Source organism: Colias eurytheme, chromosome 26, assembly GCF_061535395.1.
Source record: "Colias eurytheme isolate Ceu_HAF_F1 chromosome 26, ilColEury1 Martin Lab GWU primary, whole genome shotgun sequence".
Lineage (NCBI taxonomy): Eukaryota > Metazoa > Arthropoda > Insecta > Lepidoptera > Pieridae > Colias > Colias eurytheme.
In genome coordinates, this window is record NC_143005.1 from 7,898,066 (window position 1) to 7,923,451 (window position 25,386).

At 37.4% G+C, this 25,386-nt stretch overlaps 1 protein-coding gene across 3 annotated transcripts in view; it reads right to left on the bottom strand.

Moving 5' to 3' along the window:
• Positions 1 to 5,646: 5,646 nt before the first annotated feature.
• The window catches only part of Ubr1 (Ubr1 ubiquitin ligase), a 46,832-nt gene continuing 27,092 nt past the window's right edge, over positions 5,647 to 25,386 (bottom strand). For 2 of the 3 annotated variants that reach the window (XM_090116739.1, XM_090116737.1), the window contains exons 9-29: positions 23,283 to 23,396; positions 21,614 to 21,855; positions 20,944 to 21,122; positions 20,239 to 20,436; positions 19,488 to 19,674; positions 18,428 to 18,613; positions 17,855 to 18,003; positions 17,367 to 17,532; positions 15,483 to 15,597; positions 14,951 to 15,162; positions 14,281 to 14,447; positions 13,766 to 13,941; positions 13,219 to 13,304; positions 12,890 to 13,017; positions 12,208 to 12,324; positions 11,326 to 11,627; positions 10,691 to 10,883; positions 9,754 to 9,993; positions 8,492 to 9,490; positions 7,554 to 7,745; positions 5,647 to 7,155 (exon numbers count right to left, since the gene is read on the bottom strand). In XM_090116739.1, the coding sequence (XP_089972865.1) occupies positions 7,009 to 7,155; positions 7,554 to 7,745; positions 8,492 to 9,490; positions 9,754 to 9,993; positions 10,691 to 10,883; positions 11,326 to 11,627; positions 12,208 to 12,324; positions 12,890 to 13,017; positions 13,219 to 13,304; positions 13,766 to 13,941; positions 14,281 to 14,447; positions 14,951 to 15,162; positions 15,483 to 15,597; positions 17,367 to 17,532; positions 17,855 to 18,003; positions 18,428 to 18,613; positions 19,488 to 19,674; positions 20,239 to 20,436; positions 20,944 to 21,122; positions 21,614 to 21,855; positions 23,283 to 23,396 (4,495 nt within the window). In that variant the 3' untranslated portion in view covers positions 5,647 to 7,008. The remainder of the gene's footprint in view (positions 7,156 to 7,553; positions 7,746 to 8,491; positions 9,491 to 9,753; positions 9,994 to 10,690; positions 10,884 to 11,325; positions 11,628 to 12,207; positions 12,325 to 12,889; positions 13,018 to 13,218; positions 13,305 to 13,765; positions 13,942 to 14,280; positions 14,448 to 14,950; positions 15,163 to 15,482; positions 15,598 to 17,366; positions 17,533 to 17,854; positions 18,004 to 18,427; positions 18,614 to 19,487; positions 19,675 to 20,238; positions 20,437 to 20,943; positions 21,123 to 21,613; positions 21,856 to 23,282; positions 23,397 to 25,386) is intronic. The other variant, XM_090116740.1, reaches the window with a different exon arrangement.

Genomic DNA, 25,386 nt, shown 5'->3' on the forward strand with positions numbered 1-25,386 from the left:
GTACCAAAATTTGTTTGTATTCTTTGTATTTTTCCAACTGAGAAAACGGATTTGACGCCACTGCTCGTCAACTTTCGCTACATGTTTTTGATCTTTATTAAAAAAAAATGTAACATCAGGTCTGCGATCGACTCTTTGTTGTTAGACAGTGCGCAATCTACACTGATTCTTTTAATATTTTTCATTAGTCTTAAGTTTTCGGGGAATCATTTTTTCAGTTCATGAACCAAATGTACAATGAACTGGATGCACCTGTTACGTATTATTATTTCTTCTTCATTCGTTGGAAGTCCTTTTTCTTTCATTGTTAACACATGAGATTCAAATCTGAACCCCAAATAACATTTCTTATTTACAAAATCTTGAATATTGTGCGTAAAAATATCTACTTTCTGAGTAGGCAATATTTTTTTAATATATAAGATAACGATTTCGAAATAAGCTCTTTGGTATTTTTAATGAAGTGTCTATTGACGGCCCGGGGATCGGTGACAAAATGGAGTAACATTGTAAGTTGTGGTTTTTTACTTCGAAGCAATCGCAAAGTCTATCTATATAGATATTTTTCATCTTTAGCAACATATTATGTCGCTTGGCATTTATCGTATTTCCCATTTGTTCGGGAATGTAATTTCTTTAAGAAACATTCACAAAATAATAAATTTCATGGACAATCGTTATCTTTTACTGGAACACTACATTTATAATAGTAAAATTTATTTAACAAAGAAGAGCAAATACAATAAGCGTAAGCCTAATTAAAAGTTGAATTTCTAGTTTTGTCCATAAATGACATCCCCGTAAAATTAAATTCGCCTGTGGACACCATAGAATGTTATTTAGATAACATAATCTATCATGCCAGTTGCCACAAAATCGGGAAATATTTGACGTTACTGAATCGAATACAAAAACACTTAAAACATATTTTTGTACCCACTTCCTTGCGGATTTTCTTAATAATAAACGGATTTTACAATCGAAATCTATGGTCTTTTTTTAAGTCCTAGATTGGTGTCGTAACCAGTCCTAACACGTAGTACAGTCATCGGCCAATTATGCAAAAAAAGTTTAACGGGAGGTTTCAAAAAGTTCTTATAGTTTTTGATGTGCTAATTTTGAATTTCTACTTTAACCATTCATTTCTTTTCATTCCACGCCACCATGATGAAAACATGATAATTTTCATAATGACGACGAGGTGGAAATATGGAAAATGGATAATACTATAAAAACTTTTTTATAATCTCTCTAAAGTTTCCTGGTTAACTAGAATCTTACCAAATGACTGGACTGGTATATAGTAATAATAACATATAAGTGGTTTTTGTTGTTAATGTCGATTAGTGAATAGCAGATGAATCATAAACTTTGTTTTGCCTCATTGCCAAATCGTAGTTTTCATCATTCGCTTATGATCTCTTTTTTTAACATTTTTGTAAATAAATAACATTCCCGTTTAGTTCATTAAGTTAAACTAAGTAAATGTATTTTTTTTTGCTTAAGTTGAAGAAATTATAACTTTGAAAAGCCAACTTTTGTAAAATTCATGATCTATGGGCTAAAATATCCATAAAACGTGCATTGTATTAAATAATAATTTATTTTAATATTAATTTTAGCTTTGCATTTTAAGTTGCTATGCTCCATTTATAATGTCGACAGTTCTGTGTAAGTGTAGCTACACTTACACAGACTGTGCTAGACCGCCTAGACGTGTACCTACGTCAATTACTATAAACAACTATTAACTATACTCATAATCGCTTCGTTATATTAAAAGGTTCAAATGACTCATAAATTTTTCAACATGGGCCTGTAGTCTAACTCTGCCGAATAATCACGTAGGCAGAGTTTTGGACAATTTGTGAGCGAGATTGTGAGACAAGTTGTTTATTGTAATTCAATGCCCAGACTTTAATCAACTGAACTAAGTTGTTGCTGCGACAAAAGCGTATATCCTTATCTTCAAAATTGGCTACTTTGCTTTCCTTCTTACTATCCTTGGAAATAATGCATAATAAAAATATTAGTCTTTTAAGTGTTAATCGCAGAGCGCAGCTATTTTATTGGTATACATATAGGTATATAGTATTTTTATTATTGTGAATTGTATGACTAGACATTTCAAATTATATATGTACATATTTGTATAATCATCTATGAAATGTTTGCGTGACTGTCATGTGGTTAATTCAATGTTTATTTAATAAAAAGTATTGTTATATATTTTGAAATTGTGTTTTATTTACCTACCTCCTTATTTCATACCTTAATATTTATGCAACGCAATTAAAAGATACAGCCGTTAATGCTGAAAATTTTCGCAAATTTCGACATTCGCAAGAGAATCAAAACCTACAGGGTACTTCCCATGAACACAATGTCTTGAAATTTGGTACAAAGTAACGTCTTATAACAGATATAGAAAAAAATATAAAAACATGAATTTTTAATTGCACTTATACATTAAATATACATAAAAATATTTTTAATAATTTTAATCTTACAACCCCCTTACGTACTCATGAACGCTTACGCGTATTAAATTGATGATAAAAGACACCTAAATCTCTTCCATAAGCCAAAGCATCTTTCAATCGTATTTCTTGTACTTGTGTGCTTTGTTATATGCTTCCTCTTTCTCATTATTTGGACGTAGTAGTGGAGTAAACAAATAAAGAGTACACGCATACCCGCTATCTCCTAATAGTCTGCCTTGAAATTCTGAATTCTCAAACCTCTCTTTTATAGCATTCTCATTAAAAATTCGTGAATCGTGGACACTTCCTCTCCATCGGGCAACAATGTCTCTAATCCTTAAGCTTGAATCGCAGACTACTTGGACGTTCAAAGAGTAGTACCCTTTTCTGTTAACATACGCTTCACTAAGGTCACCTGAAACCCTTTTAATTCTTATATGGGTGCAGTCAATTGCTCCAACAACAGTGGGGAAGTTGCTGATCTGTCTGAAATTTCTAATAACCTCTGTTTGCTCCTCTACAGAGCTTGGCATACAAATAAAAGAAGGAGCCCTTTTAGCCAGCGCTTCAGAAACTCTCTTACATATCTTGCTGACGGCTGGTTGAGATATACCATGCAAGTCACCACTGTCGTCTTGAATCTGTGAATGAAATAACATAATTATGAAGTACCATTTCAAGGGACCTAGGCTTTATTTGATAAGGTGTGTGGCATAAACTTAAGGCTTACCTGATGACGGGCCCAACATCGCAAAGCACACACCACTTGTGTTCGTGGATCTATAGTTTGACCGCGAGCATCGTAAGGGAAATCTTCTTTTATTACATCGTATATTCGATTAACATAAACTTTACTAAATCTAGTTTTCCTTTTGAACCTAAGATCATCAAAAGTTTCAAAAGGATTGTATGTACGATTGTGTGTACGATTCACTTGGCTGTCTCGAAAATTATCCATGTAAAGGTTTAGAGACATTTATTTTCAAAGAATTTTACAATTCACTTATTCTAAAGTTTCACAGTATTTTACAAAGTTGTACACCTTGACAAAAAAAATTAAAAAATTTGCGGGTGAGTGGAGATAATTTTGTGCAATAATATCGTCTTATGACGGTATGGCTGTGTTCGTGAGGAATGTTTACACGGATATAAAGCAACTAAATGTGACATCGATTGCATGAACTAAAATAAATATTAATTGTAAATTTATTTAAAAATTAGAGTAAATAGTAATTTAGTGTTGCCTTAGCTATTTAAAGTAATTTAATAAATATAATCTTGTTTTTTTTTTATAATATGTATAAGTAATAGTTCGTAGTAATAATTCATAATATGATGTAGGTAATGATTTTTACTCTTTATTTTAAAATAATCATAAAATATAAACTTTTTATGTTATATTTAACACTTTATATTAGTTATATTAATTTATTTTTTGAAGTAATTTTACTTTTGATTTTTTTTTAAACTAGGTAAGTAAGTATGTGATCGTTGTTATTTTTATTTATATTGCTGATTTTATTTTATTCACTTATATTTTTAAGTTGTAATTTATATACACGATAGTTATTTCAGGGCATATTTTCATTTTGTAGTATATGAAGTTTTAATTTCTTTTTGAATAATCCTAATGATTTTACTTGTTTTATATCTGTAGGTAGGCTATTATATATTTTAACTCCGTCATGAAGTAAATTTTTTGAGCCATAGTAGGTACGGGCTGGAAGGATATTTAGGTGGTCAATACATATTATATTTTGTCGTAGATTAGAATTTCGCTTCCTCTTAGTTAAAGTGATATCTGTATGAATTTCCTAATTAAACAATTTTCGTATCAGAATACAAGTATTATAAACGTAAATTTGCGAAATATCCATTATTTTAGTGTCTTTATATATTTTCTTTGTTGGAGTGAGATAATTATAGCAAAAAAGGGTTTTTATTAATCTATTTTGGGCTATTTGTACTTTGTTCATATGTTAGTTTTAGCGGATGTTCCCCATATCGGTATTAGATAATCGAAGTGGGATTTAATTAAGGAGTTGTAAATTGTATATCGAACAGTATTTGGAAGACATTTTGCAAATCCTCTTAATGCACCAGACAATGAAACTATTTTTTTCCTGACTTTTTCAATATGCGGTTTCCAGGTCATATGACTATCCAATACTAGACCCAGATATTTTTCTTCATTAATCTGTTTAATTTGTTGATTATTTATAAAAAGAGGGGCATGTGTTGGAACTTTTTTAGATTTAGGTGAGAATATTATATAATTAGTTTTTTCAACGTTAATTGTCAGTAGATTATTTTGTAGCCAAGTGTTAAGGAGGGTCATATCGTGTTGAGCTTCCGATATCAAAGAGTGTATTGACTGTCCATAGTAGAATAGGCTGGTGTCATCAGCATATAGACTTATGTCACCTTTGAAGGGAAGCTCATATACGTTGTTTATAATTATATTGTAATCTAAATCTATCTACTAATATTATAAAGCTGAAGAGTTTGTTTGTTTGTTTGTTTGTTTGAACGCGCTAATCTCGGGAACTACTGGTCCGATTTGAAAAATTCTTTCGGTGTTAGATAGCCCATTTATCGAGGAAGGTTATAGGCTATATATCATCACGCTACGACCAACAGGGGTGGAGCCACGGGGGTGAAACCGCGCGGAGCAGCTAGTCATAAATAAAATCAATGAAGCCTAGATCCATTGCTATTGATGTTTTTAATTTGTTTTAATGTTTTTAATTTGTTACAAAATTTTTATAGCTCACACTCACACAGATTTAATTATTTAGCTGTAACTTTGAGGTTAAATAGGACTTGACAGACAAGCGTCGACTCGTGTCTAAATTTAAACAGTGTCTAACACATGTCTAACACTAATCAGGGGTTAAACACGGTTTTGTAGACAATTTTTTAAACACGTGTTCAACATGCGCTTAACTTTTTTGTAATAACAGTGATTATGTTTTATAAAATGCAAACATGAATTTTAAGGTGGTTGCATGTATAATATTAATTGTAGTGATGTAGACTCTAGGTTTAGGAAGAAATAAATTCAATTTATTTTGTTATATCTACTCAACCATCATTTTCGTCCTTCGAGCCGGATTGTTAATAAATGTTTACTATAGGCAGGATATAAATAAAAATACAGTAGTTTAAATTAAGCAATTTATTTCAAACACTAGTTAGATCAAAAAACGCTATATTTGTAACAACTAAAGCTGTGAATACACACATAAACTGGGCGTTATACGAGCTCGTTCGCGTGTGTAGCCACAGCTTAAAATACAATGTACAGTAGTACCAAGAAACAAACGATCTAAGCATAATATTCTCGTGGTAATACTATAAATTCTTATATTATAAACAAGTTCATTCACACGCCATTTACATCCGGGATTATAATTAACTAAAATTTAATACTATTCACGAAATATGACTAATTCTTATTTGCTTTAAATCACACGGCGAAAATTAGTGTTAAATTATTCACCATAAATATTAACACGCGAAAAAAACGCGCGGCTTCGGGACGATTCCTGTACGTATCGAATACACTGTCGTAAACCGGGCGTCGCTCGACTTGCGCGTCACTATTTATGTTAGAGACACATTAAAAACTCGTAAAATTAAAATATTATTTTATAAATTTTTTTATTTTTATTTAACAATAATATCATGAAGAGAAATTAGTACCTTTAATGCATATACATATCGGAAGATAACTATGAATTTATATATAACTACTGCGAGAAACTTTAAAATAACTACTGCTTCACAGCGCCATTTCGAAACAGGTACTTTTTAAACCAACGTTCGAGTATTCTTCGAGTTATATATGGTTGCCTTAAAACAACATAACTCCAATTTGTATATATTTAAATTCACCACTGAACACGTACTTTTAGATATAGAATATTCTTTCATCGAAAAGAACACTCTTTAAAACTTTATTCTCTTACGATCATTTACAAAATATCATGACGTTAATCGCAACAACACAGATAATTCCAGATCAAAACTTCTAGTATTTTCTCGTAGTTAAAAGCCGTACAAAGCTATACAAATCTTCAAGTTATTATCAAAAGTCCTTATCAGACGTTTTAGCCAAATAGAAGCTCAATAAACACATGGTCCTTCGAGCCGGATTCGTATTTCCTTTTCGTATAAACGTCTTTTTACAGATATTGACACGTATTTTACACAAATTCTTCATTGTTTGGCTATAAACGTCCTTAAATAGATGCATCACACGTATTTTTCATCAACTCTTCCTTTTCCCTACATACGTCCTTATGCACTTCAGACGTATTCTTCCAATTTTCATGTTTATCCATCAAATCTTTTGCAAGTATTGATCAGGGGGTGTGCACAACGCATCGTATCTTCTTATTTCGTTAGTAAGATGTCGTCGTTTTCATCGTTTTTTATCTGTTATGGGGTGGTATACATCATTTCTCCATCTTTTTCAGGGGGGTATACATCGTTACAAGTGCATGTAACGAGTCCCCCTGGTTCACATGTTCTGCCACGTGTTTGTCAGTATCATGTTGGTATCGAGTCCACGCGCGATCCGCTCGTGCACGGAATGCGCGAGCCACGTCATGCGAAGGCTTTCGTAGCGGGAGGGGCATAAGTGCAGGGGATTGCCGCGGCGGAGGCCCTGTGGGGAGAAAATTATATTTAAAAATATGAATTCATGAATGAAATTCGTGTTTTAATAGAGGGTTATTAAAAGAGGCTATGGTGTCAGTGATTTGTAGTTAAAAATACTGCTAAATTTTGTTTTAAGACCATTTGTTTTAAGACAATTTTTCAACATATATTTTTAAAGCAACAGAGTAGCAGCTACACTATTTTTGAGCGTTTCAACGCCTTTTGCAATCTAATAAAATACATCTTCGAAGTGTCCATCGCCTGTATTAAAGTGAAGTAAAGTCGTTAGACGCGCTATATAGCTGTCTCCCACTGAAATAAGTCCTGCTTTAAGAAATCTTCCCCCTGATCCTTCGAGTCTTCTCCAGCCACCTGGTCCTTCGAGTTTCCCCTCTCCCCACTCACCTGGTCGGTCTCCCCGTACGAGTCGAGGTAGGGCGCGGGCAGCAGGGCGCCGCGCGCGGGCGAGGGCGCCGCCAGCAGCAGCAGCTCGCAGTCGCGCACGCGCAGGAACACGCCCGCGCCCGCGCCGCACCACGTGGCGTGCGCCACCACCGCGCCCACCAGCTCGGTTCCTGAGCCGCTGCGACCGCCCGACTGCAGTCCAATATAACGTGTAAGTAAGTAATTTATCAGAGATTGTACAGTGTAATGCACCAGAGATGTACAGTATGATGCACCGTAACGTGTGACAGATGAACACTGTGATATACCGTAACGTGTGACAGATGAACACTGTGATACACCGTAACGTGTGACAGATGAACACTGTGATACACCGTAACGTGTGACAGATGAACACTGTGATACACCGTAACGTGTGACAGATGAACAATGTGATGCACCGTAACGTGTGACAGATGAACACTGTGATACACCGTAACGTGTGACAGATGAACAATGTGATGCACCGTAACGTGTGACAGATGAACACTGTGATACACCGTAACGTGTGACAGATGAACACTGTGATACACCGTAACGTGTGACAGATGAACAATGTGATGCACCGTAACGTGTGACAGATGAACACTGTGATATACCGTAACGTGTGACAGATGAACAATGTGATGCACCATAACGTATGACATATGAACAATGTGATGCACCGTAACGTGTGAGAGATGTTGTGTGATAAAGAATTAACTATAAAAAGGAAAAAGGCAATATATCACAAAAATATCAGAAATAGGATGAATTCATAACATTAAAACTAATATTTCGTTGTTTAATAAAAAAACCGACATAACTGAAAATGTAAAATAAACTTAGATAAAGATCATTTTTTTTATGGAAAACAACTTATAAAGTTATAACACTAAATAAATGTCATAAGAACTCACCTTCTTCATTTCAATCTGGCAACAATAACTCTGCGAGCACAGTATCTGCCCGCATACTAGGCACATAGTCGGGTTCTTGCTGTCCTCCCGCTCTGAGTTCGGACACGAGAACTCAGACACAATATTCATTAGTTCCGAGAAATCTTCCGGTAAGTTTATCAACCTCGGCGGCTCGCTGGGTTCCAAAGCCACTGTTTTAGGTATCTCCCCGTTAAACCACCTATCTGAATAACTACACCATTCTAACGCCTTTTTCCTTGCGATAGGCGTGTCCATTAATTCCCTGAATGTAGTTGGCATATCGAGATATCCGCACATCGTTTCCCAAGTGTCACCCCCGACCACGGTTAATTCTGTAGGCGGGTTAATATCGCTCAAAAAGTGAAAGAATAAGCAACAACACCGGAGGAAGGCATGACACTGCTGCTTGACACTCTCCCAAACTTCATTTTCATTCACTTTCTCTATATCTAAGTTGCCGCGTCTCAATTCCTTCATAAGTTGAAGTAAGTTTTGCAAGTCCGGTCGTTTGATTTGTTCCGCGCCCTCCATGGGTTCGCTGGTATTGACATCTATGACCATGAGGGCTCTAGTTATTTGCGCTCTAAAGGACTGTAGGGCGATTTGCCTCGCTAAGTGTGTCGGTCTCGCCGGACCCGCGGCTTTGCAGAATAAGGAGGGAGCTGTGAGCACTAACGCAACTAATGTGCCGAAAATGTGATGGGAAACCGGGGAGGTGTTTTCTAGGGTGCCTAGCGTGCTAAGGGCGTGGTGGGAGATATGTTTAGGGGAGGACCATATTGTTGGGAGGACGGCAGCTAATCGGATGAGGGCTTGGAGGGCATCTCTGTGCCGGGAGGGCAGGTCGCCCAGGAGAGGCCGGCTCTCCGCTTGTAATATCGCGTTGGTACTCATTATTGTGTAAGATGTAGATCTATATAATGCGGCAAGCGCGTGTAGACCGCTTGATTCTGAATTGCCGCTTATGGCGGGTAACATCTGTAAAGAAATACATATATTTTAGATAAAAAATAACAAAGCAATGTATTATTTATTTATTTCACTAAAATGATATTTTTTATTAGCATTAAACATTAATTGCGCATTTAAATTGGTCACGTAGGTGCCTCGAATCGGTAATCTTCAACTTTCTACTAAAAATCAAAGTCAAAATATACATTAAAATTTCGAAGTGCAGCAGGAAGTAGTTCGGCAGTAGTGTCTCCACGGACACTTACACCTACACTATCACACACACTTACCGCCACAAAGTGTTCCACCAGCTGTTTCGATGTATCCGCATACGTCGGCAGCTCAGTGTCAAAGTGCGCGAGAAAGTGATTAGGCAGTAGTGTCTCCGCGTGTGTCGACACATACACTTCGGCCTCGTCTGCACTTTCGTCCTCCGGCTCGGAGGAAAGTGCACCAACACTACGCGCACGCGCACGGCAGTGCATTTCTTCGCAGTACTCGGTGCATAAGTGCACGGAGGCGGAGCACACCTTTGATATAGAGAATTAAAATTATTGAGCAATTTAACAAATGAACATTTATTTACTTAGAACAAATATAATCATAATCGCCTATGAAAAATAAAAAATGTGTGCGTGTACTAGTGTACACACGTAAGAAGTGAAACTTCTTTATGACCTTATTTTTCAACAAATAATTTACTATATGCAACTTAACAGAAATACGTCGAATCACGCGTGGTAGGGATAAGAAAAAGATGTCGCGTAACGGAAAAATGTCACGCGTAACGAAAAAATGTTACACTTAATTTTTTTTTCAAACCCGATAAAGAAGTATCACTTCAATAATTGTCAGTTTTACAAAATAATCATTGAAATTCACACCAATTCCGTAGTAGTAATGTTCAAAATCAAACGACAAGAATTACACCTATTTTGTCACTAGAAACGTTTTCCAATAGTGGATCGAATACTGTAACTACAACGCATTATGAGCTATTCTTTCGCTCAATGAGCGATTTCGGCCTTAGATTTCTAGATATTTGTTACAAGTGTTTATGGGTGGTGGTGACATAAAATAGAAAAAAAGAGCGTGCCACCATGAGGCGGCATTCAAACCCGCGTCTTCTACTTTACCGGGGCGAATCGTAATCGCATTTTCTCTATTCTTCAAAAATTTATATTCAAACTCGAATGCTATAGAACTAAAATACTAAATTCAGCATACCTGATGTTTCAATTTCAGTATAAGTTTGGCGGCATCAGCGAAGGTCTCATCAGCGAGGGGTGGTGGTGCGGCCGGCGGGAGGGGGGGCGAGGGGAGGAGGGGCAACGCTGTATTGCAGAGTCTTTCACATAATGGGCAGAGGTACTCCTTCTTTTCTACGTCAAACGCCGCTGGTTGTCGGATGCGGTAAGGTCTGGAAATTAATATGTGCAAATATATTTTGTTGCCATGGATAGATTTTTCTAGAATAGAATAGTATTTTTGTATTTATTATTGTATGCGATAAGGTCTGAAAATTTATATTTACAATCTTTTGTTGCCATGAATGAATTTCTCTATTAATCTGTACATTTGTGTGAATGTGAAACGCTTTATTTCATGTGCGTATTTTTATCAATAGGCTAGTTAGTGTTAGCTATACAAATGGATAAGGTTATATTTTTCTTCATATGTCACCCTTGTTGTAATAGTGGACATAGTTTTGTGCTCTTTAGCCTAGACGACATAACATAAGAAGCAATCTATGTAATTGTAATTATTAATTTAATAAATTAAATAAATACAATAACTGTAATTGTAATAAATACAATACAATAATTGTAATTATTAATTAAATAAATACCATAACAGTTTACCTCAACTTCTCCTTATCCAGCACGCCGTCAACATACTTCTTCCAGCAGCGCGCGTGCAGCGCGTGCCCGCAGCACGACACGTGCGGCTGCGCCGGCAGCTCCGCCGGCAGTGACGCGTCCGCCGCGACCACCGGCCCTTCACCCGCCCCGCCCACGATTGTAGCCCCGCCCCCTGTAGCTGTGGCCACGCCCCCAGGGCCTATAGCGCCCGGTAGAGGTGCGGGGGGAGAGCGAGATAGCACGCGGGACTGTTGCACGAACGCTACTAACACTAGCGGTTCGGACATAGCTTCGACGCGCCCCTGTGGAATTGTATTAATATGTAATCTATCAGTCAAATCGTCTTCAATGATATAAAATAATAGCCTTGCAAGATATAAGGTTTTGTTATATGTAAAATTGACTCGTTAAATAGATAAATGATATCATGAAATTGCTTCCAAAATAGAAATTTGAGCACAGATCGAATTAGACGATAATATAAATACATATAGGGGTAAATTTATAGAATTATGTATATGACAATGTATGCGGCCGTGTAAGCGTTTATATGAATTTATGAAGGTGACATTTTTGTATACACCCTGTATATGTGGGTTCTATATGCGGGTATATGCGTGCATAAGTGTATATGCGGACATATACGTGTATATGGTATATATGCGCGTCTATACATATTTAAGCAAGTTAATGCGTGTATGAGTGTATTTGTGGATATATGCGGGTATATGCGTGTATGACTGTATATGCGGGGTATTTATGCAAGTATATGCGTGTATGAGTTTATTTGTGGATATATGCGAGTATATGCGTGTATGTCTGTATACGCGGGGTATTTATGCAGGTATATGCGTGTACGACTGTATATTCGGGGTATTGTACCTGTTCCTGACACATGATGCACACACGCGGCGGGTCGCTCCCCCCACCGCCCCACACTCCGAGCGCAGCGCCGCGGTACAAACACGCCAGGTCTTGCTTCTGCTCTTCTTCTGTCGCCTGAACAATACAAACACCATTATATTTATGAACAAAACGGTTGAAAATACGCCTGATTTTTTGTTACGAAGTTCCTTTTCCAAAAAATGTCACGACACTTTTTGTATAGTTTAAGCCGTGCGGCGTGCGCTTGTTTCACTGTCTGTCTTTCCTCTCTCTCTTATAGACACCTCTCAAGTTTTTTATTATAATAGCAAGAATTTAAAATTGGCGAATAGAGGTAAGAATAAAAATGTTACCTGCTTTAAAGTAAGTGTAACATTACAATAAATTACCTACCCAAACATATAATAAACTAGAGGTCCGCCCCGACTTCGCCCGTGGTACATATTTCGCAATAAAAGGTAGCCTATGTCCTTTCTCGGGTATCAAAATATCTCCATACCAAATTTCATGATTGGTTCAGTAGTTTAGGCGTGATTGAGTAACAGACAGACAGACAGAGTTACTTTCGCATTTATAATTAATATTATGAATTATTATATAATGAATATAATAATTCATAATATTAATAATAAAATATATATGAATTATTAATACTAATGTATGGATTAAGTGTCTTTACCTCAGTGGTGGTTTCTTCGAAAAGCGTCGCGTTGTTGGTGATAAATTTGTTCATCTGCGCTTGCATTTGTGCCATTAATTTCGCGCGTCTCTCGGCCGCTAGTTTGGCGCGACGTGCTTTCTCTTTTTCTAATTAAATATACCAAATTAATTGATTAGATCATCTTATTCGTAAAACAGAAATAAATACAAAAAGAAAAATATTTCAACTGAAAAAAGCAAATCTTCGAAATTAACTAAAATTTTGATCCGGTATATTTTACGATATTTTTTTTTATGAATTTTAAATTTTCCATAATTTTTACACTTAATATGTTGTTAAATAATTACCGGCTGTCTCATCAGCGGGCTTATCGTCTTGTTCAACTTCCATTTTGTCACCGTCTCCCATTTCGTCGGTTTGACCCAGAAGTGATCTGAAAATATTACATTTTATAACTATGCACAAACCAACATCCGACTCGAAGGACCACTAAACGCACGAGTCAAAACTGATAACGTACATTTCAATTATTAATACTGAGCAGGGATAGATGAAAAGTAAAACATTTATAGAGCTTTATTTATTTAATTATTTTAACTTAAGGGCGGCCATACACGGACCGCTTCAAGCAGTTGAGACCGACGGCTTGCAGCCACGACCGCGCGGTGAACTATAGACATTCATTCACTGCCGTACACGGACTGCTCGAGCCATCACGACCGTTTCAAACCGTCAACTGCGGGGTTTGTAACGACAGCTCGAGCACTCAACGACCGTCCGCTCGAGCAGTCCGTGTACTTCGCTCAACCGTTAACTGCTCGAGCTGCCCGTGTACGGCCGCTTTAAGCTTTGATCAAGATGGCTAGCGCTGTAGGTTAGACTGGCGAAACTAACCTGATCTTAGCCAATAACCAGTTAGCCAATGCTCTATGAGCATCAACCCTTGGACTGGTGGCGAGTTTCTGCAGCAGTTCCACGAGTCCAGCACGTGCGGCACTTTCCGCGAACGCTAGGAACTCGTAGTGCCCGCTCTCTTCGTCACGGAGCGCGTAGCCGATTAGATGTAGTGCCTGAAAGAGTATAAAGTATATGGTAATATGTAAAAGAAATATACAGGTATAATATATAGAAAGGAGAATTGGTTCGAAAATGGAAATGTTTTCTTGCTTTTTCGTTTAAATATTACATATACAATCATAACTACACAATAAATTAATATTTTATATTGTACGAATCCCACCTGATGATTGAATTTTTTCTATGTTTTATAAATTCTACCTCTTGTAGATAGTCTTTTCGACTATTATTTTAAATCCGTTATTTCTCATTTTAATAAACAATAAACTGAACACTTGTTCTGAAGTTTGGCGAAAAAAAAAAATTATTGTACTGATCTTCATTCAACACACCTTATGCACTTGTGGCTCGGAGAACGATCTAGCTCGCAGATCTAATGCCCTCTCTAGCACACAACGCAGCACATGCAATGCGCCATCACATTGTAGCAGATTGGCTAATAGACGGAACGGTGGTGTTAACTTCGGTAAAGGAGGTGGTGGACAGCATTCGGGGAGACCTGGGAATTAAACGTAGTTTTTTTGTACTATAAAAAGTTTTATTGTATGTATTTGTTTTATTACTGCAAATACTGTAAAATCTGCTTAGCTTATGTGTTATCCTGGTACATGGGCTGCTATTGCCAACTATCATAAAAATCGGTTCAATGGTTTTCGTGTGAAAGAGTAATATACATACATTCATTAATTCTTATTTTCGTGTACAGAATTTTACTACGACAGGGATACAGATGTCGTCCGTACGGTGTCTGACTCGAGTGGCTAATGGCTTTTTCTTGGCATAAAGTTAAAATCAATACAATTAGAAATTAAAGATAGTAACGGATTTTAAACGCGATTTATTCAAGATATTATTATCCCGATGTTTTGCATACTTTGCAGCGAGCGTGGTCACGGGGAGACTAAGATGTTAGGCGTCTTGACGGTCATAGAAAAATTGCTATTTGTGTTGTAAATTCCAACTACCTTCTTCAACCTCCCTCAAAACATCCTCCCAACTCACCAGCAGCCTTCCTCCTATTCCTCTGCTCCTCCTCACTCCTCGATAACTCCTCCCTCGTGTAGTGGTAGAAGAACGCATCGTACTCGTCGTACAAATGCGGCTTGAGCTTGTACACGCCGCGGTTATTACCACCGGTGGGTTTAGTGAAGTCCGCGACCTCGTGGATCACCGCTTCTAGTCCTGTTTCGTGTAGTTGGTCTTCTGGGAGCGATCTGGATAAAAGGTTGAAAGAATAAAAGACGAGATAATATAATAAATCGACGCATTACAACAGATATAGTTGCTAAGATAAAAAAATCGAAGGAAAAAAATAATCACTCATTTCCATCGCTCTTGCACACATACATTGTCCAGGTTCTTTAGAATAAGTTTTACTGTATTTATAACCAAAAAATACGTATTTGAATTTTCATTTCTTTTCACTTTAAAACATAGATAATCAATTTAAATTTTAAAAATTATTATGGTATCCCTACTACCAACTTGAATCCTTTTTCTACAAACATCTTCTTAAAAAATAATCAATAATTACCTGTTAAGTTCCGAATGCGGCATGGGTTTGACGCAAAGCATCTGAATGATCTCCTTCTTTGTCCTGTCTTCATTTGTGACTTCCCCTACACCGGGCACATAGCGGGAACCCACAACTGGATAAAATAATTGAAAATAAAACATATTTCTATCAAAAAGAAATAAAACAGAGGAGAAATTGTGTCTACAGTTTCAGGGGATACGTGTCAAGTATAAATAACAATAAATAATAAATAAATAAATATTATAGGACATTATTACACAAATCGACCTAGTCCCAGAGTAAGCTCAATTATTAAGGCTTGTGTTGTGGGTACTAGGCGACGATAAATATAATATAATATTTAATAAATACATATATAGATAACACCCAGACCCAAGAACAAATAATTGAGTTCATCACACAAATATTTGCCCTGACCGGGGATCGAACCCGGGACCGTCGGCTCAGTAGGCACTTACCACTGCGCCAACAGCGTCGTCAACGTCTGATAAGAACGAAACGTGCAACGTGTGTCACGTGTGTAAGTCACGTTTGTAAGTCACGTGTGTGAGTCTCGTGTGTAAGTCACGTGTGTGAGTCACGTGTGTAAGTCACGTGTGAGAGTCACGTGTGTGAACCACGAGTGTGAGTCACGCGTGTGAGTCACGTGTGTTTCACGTGTGTGTCACGTGTGTGAGTCACGTATTTGTCACGTGTGTGAGTCACGTGTGAGTCACATTTGTGAGTCACATGGGTGAGTCACATGTGTGAGACACATGTGTGAGTCACGTGCGTGAGTCACATGTGTGAGTCACGTGCGTGAGTCACATGTGTGAGTCACGTGCGTGATTCACATGTGTGAGTCACATGTGTGAGTCACATATGTGAGTCACATGTGTGAGTCACGAGTGTGAATCACATGTGAGTCACGTGTGTGAGTCACACATGTGACTCACATGTGTGAGTCACGAGTGTGTCATGTGTGAGAGTCACGTGTGTGAGTCACGTGTGTGAGTCACATGTGTGAATCACATGTGTTAGTCACATGTGTGAGTCACATGTGTGAGTCACATGTGTGAGTCACATGTGTGAGTCACATGTGTGAGTCACATGTGTGAGTCACATGTGTGAGTCACGTGTGTGAGTCACGTGTGTGAGCCACGTGTGTGAATCACATGTGAGTCACGTGTGTGAGTCACATATGTGAGTCACATGTGTGCGTCACGAGTGCGTCATGTGTGAGAGTCACGTGTGTGAGTCACGTGTGTAATTCACGTGTGTATCACGTGTGTCACGTGTGTGAGTCAAATGTGTGAGTAACATGTGTGAGTCACATGTGTGAGTCACGTGTGTGTGTCACGTGTGAGAGTCACGTGTGTGAGTCACGTGTGTGAGTCACATGTGTGAGTCACATGTGTGAGTCACGTGTGTGAGTCACGTGTGTGAGCCACGTGTGTGAATCACATGTGAGTCACGTGTGTGAGTCACATATGTGAGTCACATGTGTGAGTCACATGTGTGAGTCACGAGTGCGTCATGTGTGAGAGTCACGTGTGTGAGTCACGTGTGTAATTCACGTGTGTATCACGTGTGTCACGTGTGTGAGTCAAATGTGTGAGTAACATGTGTGAGTCACATGTGTGAGTCACGTGTGTGTGTCACGTGTGAGAGTCACGTGTGTGAGTCACGTGTGTGAGTCACGTGTGTGAGTCACGTGTGTGAGTCACGTGTGTGAGTCACGTGTGTGATTCACGTGTGAGAGTCACATGTGTGAGTCACATGTGTGAGTCACACATATGTGAGTCACATGTGTGAGTCACGTGTGTGAATGTGTGACGTGATATCCTCCGTCCTCGTATACCAATTTATGGTGATCAAAACGGTGATCAAAACTGTACTCACTCGTTATAAGCAGGCCCAGGAATTCCTCCACCATGCTGATAGTGTGCCGCAGGGTATCATCTTCCACTGTCCGGGATTCGAACTCGGCACTCGCCCATTCAAGCAGATTGAATTTGTTTAGCACGTGGATTATGAATTCGTTGCTTTCTATTAGCGAGGCGCCGATCTGTGTATAATTATGGAGAAAATTTGAATTATGACGTCACTTGGAAGTATGATTGAGTCAAACTTATTTAAGTTTTAACAGTAAATAAATAAGCTCCTGATAGAAAATTGTCTCTTTTCATTTCTTATTTACAAATTTTACATTTTCGACAGTTTAAACAAGTTTTGGTCTTTCGAGTCGTGCTTGGAATTATCGTCTATCCTCTGCTCGTGCATATAAAACTTTAGTAAATAGTTAATAATGACGTTTTCCATATACAAATTCAGGGGCAACAAAAGCACTTTTAGAAAAAAAACCTGTAAGATAATGCAATTAAACACACCTGCAACATAACAACATCCCTGTCCAACATTTCGGCGCGACATTTAACATTGTGGTAGAAGTATAATTGGTTGAGAAGCGCGAAGCCGTTGCGGCGCCACATGCCCGCGTGTACTTGCGCTATCATGGCCGCTGTGCGTAACACCGGCTCTGAAATAAAAAATAGGTATGTTACATAAATCTAATTGTTTTTGCCACCCACTCAGTTCATGTTTTGTTTGAGAAAACACGAGTTAAAAACGATACCGCATTTCAATACGAAGTCATAATTTAATATACATAGTCTAAAATTCAGGCATACATATTACATGACATTTCTCCTTCGGATGAACGTAAATAAATATTGATCTTTAAATTATTGATTTAGATCCGGCTTGAAGGACCATATTCAATGTAGGGCAATATGTCGGTTACAATGATTAATTTTACCAACTCTAAATATAAACATATTTGAGATCGATTGCATGCGACATTTTCTTGGTTGTCAAGCGCTATAGCGGTCTATGCTCTGACACCAGCTCTTTCTACACGTTATATACGTATAACTATAGATGTGGGGGGAATAGCTCCTTACCAATAAGCTCCTCAGGCGTGGGTTTCGGTCTATCCTGTCTATCGAACTCGCGGCTGTGGTACGCAAGTCCGTGCGCGTGTAAGTGTAAGTGCAGGCCGGCTATGAAGCGAGATAGCGGCCTGTGCACTGACACTGGTTCTTTTGACACGTCGTACGGGATCACTGAGGCACTTTGGTTGCCAAGTTCTGTAAATTGAATGATTAGTGTTACAATAGTAGTCGCCAATTGTTACTGTTACATATTATCTGGTTTTTTCTTACATATGTAATATGTCTTTTTTTCTACGGGTGATGTCAGCGCGTGCGCATATGTGCATGTGCGTGTGTGTGTAGATAATTCATAATATAATCGAGTGTATAAATGCGTGTTTAAGCGTGTATACGTACATCTGTACGTACGTGCGTGTGCATGAAGGCATGTTTCATACAATCAAGTGTGTAAGTGCGTGCGTGTAAGCGTATACACTTGTGTGTATGCGCATGTGCGTGTACGTTTAAACATGTTTCACATAATCGAGAATTAACTGCGCGTTTAATCGAATCTTCAACCGTGTACATGTATGTATATGTGCGTTTATAATATACGCTCATATACGTACGTGCGTGCGCATGTACGCATGTAAGCATGTATACAATCGAGTGCGTGTTTAAGCCTATTTTAACATGTTCATGTTACACCAGGGCCAATCCCTTCCAAAATGATAAAAACCTAAAAAAAATAGTAGTAGGATGAAACCCATTAGAAAAGGAGGGGAATGTGATAAAAATTAAAGGAAAAATAAATTACAGACAATACGAGTTCGGGAAGTGGGAGGGGGGAGCTTTTAAGGCTAAATAATGGTTTCTCTTAAATTCCGACAAAACTACAAGTCCTATGGAAAAAAGTTCAATGGCAAAGTTGTAGTCTGTGTAGATAATAAAAAGATCTACAACTTTTGTTTTAATTATTTTTAAATATGTATATTATGAATGAATGAATGGATGAATGAATGAAAATATATATGTATATTATTTGTGATTAGTCGTGTACTTGTGCATTTTGTTCGTCCTATGCACACACCGGTGAGCCTCGGCTCCGGCTGCTTGCACGTGTCGGCGTGCCGTCTGAGCGCCATGCGGTAGGCGGACGCGCACAGGGCCCGCTCCGCGCTGCACCACTCCAGCGCGAGCGTGATGCTGTGCGCCAGCTTCACGTGCAGGTTGAACGCCGACTCCCACTCCGGCTCGTACTCCATGTGCTGCCCAACCTACCAGAGAACATCGATAAGATAGTAAAGAAGTATTGGTACACGCTTTAAATCCGATTAAAAACAAAAATATGGAGATGGAACATATGTGAAATTATACAAATAGCGATAGATCCGGTTCGAAGGACCAACTGATCTTGGAGACATAGAATATGAGAGAAACAATGCAAATCGCGATAGATCCGGTTCGAAGGACCAACTGAACTTGGAGACATAGAATATAAGAGAAACAATGCAAATCGCAACAGATCCGGTTCGAAGGACCAACAGAACGTGAAGACATGGAATGCTAGAAAGAAATTATACAGATCGCGATAGGCTCGAATCGAATATGGAATGTTAAAGAAACTATGCAGAACGTGATCTATATCTATATATGACATGAGCAAAAATATACGATAATTAGTTCATTATAAGACAAATTACGAATATTATTAATTACTTCACAGATTACAACAATATTACAAATTCAAAATAATTAAAACATTTAAATTCATCGTGTAACAACATTTAAGTCATTTACAACATATGCAGCTAGAGACAAAAACAAGTTTTCCATCTCACCTGTCTCACAACAGAGTCCATATCCTGCATCATGACGAGTAGATTTAACAACAAAGACAGTCCATGCAGGAAGCCCTTGCGCAAATCATCGTCAAACGACGTCGGTACCGAGGCTAGTAGATACTTGACGTCGTAGAGTATGAACTGGGCACGTTTGAACGCCATGGATAAGTGGTTGCGTTCGAATTCTAGACGACCCTGTGGATAAATTGTACTTTTAGATAAAAAAGTGTGTATGCCGAGCACATGTGTCAAAACTTTTTTGGCAAGATTAAAAAGATGGCAAAAACGTCGCCTTACTCCAATTCGTGACTGTATTGCCTTGACGCGACCTTGAAGTTATACTCTCAACGTGCCTCAAGAAGTTTCACTTCAAAAACTAAAAAAACACGCTAAACTTAATTAAATTATTGTATTGTCATCAATCCTTGAATTGTGCATCTGTTACTTTTACATTTTTTAACTAAATCTATTGGATAAAAAAAGTCAAAATCGAGTCTAAAACGTAATCTCTAAACTCAAAATCAGAACAATAATACGATACATTTTAATAATGCCTAAAGCTTGAAATAGTGTTCTAAAACTAAAACGCATAAAAAATGTACTAAAACTAGTTCCTAAAATTTATGTTTTTTAATGGTGGCAAATAGACTATTAAGACTTGTGTATTATTTTATGACAAATAATATTTTTTCTATTCCATACCTCAGCATTACACCGCCTCACGCATTCGCTCACAAACGTATTCATGACCACGAACAACGCATCATGTTTCGCTATCAAGTGATGTGCGAACGACGCGGTCGTGTACAGTTGGACCGACATGGACGATATCGAGAACGAATGGTCGTGGTCGTCGCGGATGAAGTCCTTGAGGATCGAGCCTGCGGACGAATTGTGAAATCATGACGGGATTTTTATAAATAGATATAGTGTAGCTTGCCGTTCACAGCTTCGTTTGCGTTGTCTAAAACCTTATAAATCTTTATATATAAAAATAACACGTCACTTTGTCCGCGATGGACTCCAAAACTACTGAACTGATTTAAAATCAGATTTACACTACCTGTACAGTTTGATCTAACTTGAAAGATAGGATAGGTTACATCTCACTTTACAGTCGCAAAATTTTAAATTATTAATTAATATAAAGTTTTATAAAAAACACATTTGATTATTTGCTAGTTAACTTTCTACTGTCCATATGTATAACATAACCAAGAAGCGCAACTCAGGGTCCCAAGACAATACTATTTCAATTAGTTTGGGACCCACTGTCGTACATTAATTGTAGAACATAAATGGACAAATATATTTATTTTATTCATTTCACATTAATAGAATTCTTTAAACCATTGCCACTAATTCCCCTCACCATAATTCTTCGTAAACAGTATCGCCATGGTCCGCTTCGTAGAGTAGTCCATCATAGTGGTGGCTATGAGCAGCCGATGCCAGGCAGTTCTGGCAGCTTTCCACATGCGGCAGTCGTTCTGCATGACCCCCGCGGCCACCCCCCCCGGGCCGGCCGCACCCCCGGGGGTGGCGTCTATCCCCAGGGCCACTTGGCTCACCGCCAGGCGTAAACTCTGCTCTTGGCTCACGAAGTTTTGGAGCCTGTGTGTTTCATGATTATCGTCATCATGTGTGCGTTTATTGGAATAGAATAGTAAATGTGTAAAGAATAACAATGTTAAAGTGAATTTATGATGAAGCAGATTTTTTTGATAACTTTCATAAAAGAAGTTTATCAAGTAAAATTTTGCTGCAGTCTCAGAATTAATTCTCTACTAGAAAAAAATAAACAAAAGCCGTATTATTAAGTGCATTGTTGAATTTCTGACTCTTACAATAAAACGAAAAACAGTTATTTATTATTTACGTTTTTTAAACAAAATTGTAACCATCCAACTAACTTATACTTATTAAAGCTCCATTTACATGATGCCATTTTCTTGTACCAAGGTACATCAATTATTTAATTAAATATTTTAGGCGCCATAATTTTCGCGCGCTTTCAATTATTTTAAGCAACTATTTACATGCGGATAAGTAAAAAAGTCATTGCGCACTGTGGTGGGGCGTTGGAGCGGGTGAAATCAATGAAATTTCTCGGATTAAACATAGACGAAAACTGTAATTGGAAGGCACACTGTGAAGCGATGGCTGGGAGGGTGAACAGGTTTGTCTTTGCGTTAAGGAGGTTGAGAAAAACTGTAACTTTTAATGCTGCACTAACTGCATATCACAGCTACGTTACCTCAGTTTTAAGGTATGGGATTATATTTTGGGGTAACTCTACCAATGTTTCCAACGTATTTCTCGCACAAAAAAAGTGTATAAGAGCTTTGTGTAATATTGGTCCTCTTGATTCTTGCAGACCTCAATTCAAAGAAAAACGTCTCTTAACACTTACTGGTTTGTATATATTGGAAATATGTATGTTTGTAAAAAAGCACAGTGAACTCTTCAAACCAACCAAAAACAATTCCCAATTGGGTTTTAGGGATCCTACTCGCCTATTGCTGCCAAATTGTAGATCTAAGCTCTTTCAAAACAATGCTAGTGTGATGTGCATAAAGGTATTTAATCACATTCCTAAAGAGCTGCGTGAAATGCCAGGAAATTTGATGCGTAGAAGGTTGAAAATATGGTTGGCGGAAAAATGTTGCTATTCTTTAAATGAATTTTTTAAAGCGTGATATGTATTAATAAAAACCTGTGAATTTTGATGTTATTGGATGTATGTATGTTTATATAATCTGCAATGTAATCGTGAAAAATTTGTATGCCAATTGTTTGGCGAATTGTGTGGACTGTTTTGTTGATTGAATCATGTGACCTTGTATATTGCCACAATTCTGACAAATAAATGAAATATAATAAATGAAATATAATATAATATATAATATAATATAATAATATAATTGATTGCTTTAATTTAATTGTATGCAACATGCAAGAAATTTGCGTCGTGAAAATGGGCCTTTATTCGAGCAATTCCCAAAAGCATTTTCAATTTCCAAGTAAATAAAGCAACTCACCATGTAAGCAGCTTCATGGCGAACATCTGGTGGGCGACCACGTGCGCGTGCATCACGAGCACACGCAGCTCGGGCCCGTGCCGCGACGTGAACCTTTCGAACATCGCGCACCGGCTGAGCGACGTGAGCGCTTTACACGCTGCGCTGGACTAGACGCACACTCGCGAGGAGCGCTTTATAGCGCTTTTTGAACTAGACGCGATTCTTTGTATTGTATACTTTTGATGCGTATTAGGAACAGATTCGTGATATTCCTTGTTAACCCTTAAATTGTCACCCCTAGATAACTTGTGTTTATAATGTCCAAATTTGGAGGATGTTTTGGAATTAGGATAGAAAAGAGGAAAATGAAAAAAAAAATTAAAAATTTTAATTTTTTCTATTGTTTTCACTATGTCACATAAAACGGACATTGCCAATTATATGTACATGTTTGAACCGTCACATATAACGGACATTGCACATTATTCCTGCAACCGTGGTACATGAATACAATGCACATTTTCAACTCTGTAATTCAAAATTATTATCAAATTATAATTATGAACGATCTAGAATAAGCTTTTCAAACATCTGTCTTAAAATGTTGGTTAAAACTTTAACGATATCGTTAAAAATAATGGATTTTAAAAAACGACACTACCAAAAATCACATCCTAAGAATATGCTAAGAATTGGAATAGAAATAGTATTACATAGCCTGAGAACTTATCTAATACACCAAGAAAGTCCTCTTCCCATTCCTTATATTGTACAGATTGAAATGTGTTTGCTTCATCGTATGCAAATAAGTCGTATACCATGCTTGAGGTACCAAAACAAACAGGAAATTTAAATCGTTTTTTTTTGGATTCTTTGGCATATATTATATCCATTTTCTGCCAGTTTTTTAATTTGTAACGTATTATTATTTAAATTTTCAAACATTGGGTGGTATTTCTGGTAAGTAACATCATGCTGTGGCTGAAGAACTACTGAGAAGTAGGGAAGATTCATCTCGCACTGCATGTATTGGTTGTAATTCTGCAGCAATAATATTTTGTTGATGGTAAAAATTCTGACTTTTTGGGTCTTCATTGTGTCTCAAATCAATATGTCGTATAATTCCGAAGGTATGGTGCTGGGGGTAAATGATTGACACTGTTATCATAGTGAAATCACTCCCGTAGGTCTACATTTCCTTCAAAATCGTCATCTCAACTCAACGCCAGACTCTTCAGCTTCCGCCAGAGGTAGGGAGGGAATTTTTTATTGATTTCCAAGTCATGCTCCTCTAAAACATATTAAAAATAGAGAAAAATATATCAAAATGTTGACGTTGAAAATGGAGGGCCTTATTGGCAACGTCCGTTACATAGGACATGTGAAGAATACCCTAGTATATACTCCAAGTTGTCAACGTCCGTTTTATGGGACATCGTATATAAACTAAGATTTGTATTCCAAATATTGTAAAATATGTAAAAATTATGTCAAAATACTATACTTACAATCGTATTCTAACTAATAATATGTATAACATTATAAGCAAAATAGCCAAAATACTTACAGTTATTATCAATTTTATCGGGAGAGTCAAGAGATCCGTTTTTTGCAATTTTCAAATGGTCACCATTCGCGAATGTACTTCGCTTTGGTAAAAAAACCTACATGTACGCGAAGGACATATCTAGTACCTTCCCAATATACCGATTAGCAAAGCTTAGGTCTGCTATAACAGCGCCAGCATGTGTGTAAATACTATGTCCTTTAAAACTGACGAAATCAATTTAAGGGTTAATTGATTTTAACTAATAACGCGTTATATGGTGAGATATTATGGGAGAAATTCTATTTAGAAAAGACCTATCGCATGATACTTTTATATACATATATGTATATTTAACCCAAACATATAACTCTTGGCTTGCAATCCTCTTGGGTTGCAAGCAATAATTTTCTTTAATATTTTTCTTCTAATGAACAAGACTTGTTGAAAAAATTATTATTAATAACTGTCCAACAAACTTGATTATTTTCAGACCCTATATAAGCGAGTTGCAATCCAAGCAAGATATACAACAACATCAATTTAATTTATATTATCAAAACCGTGTCATTTCCG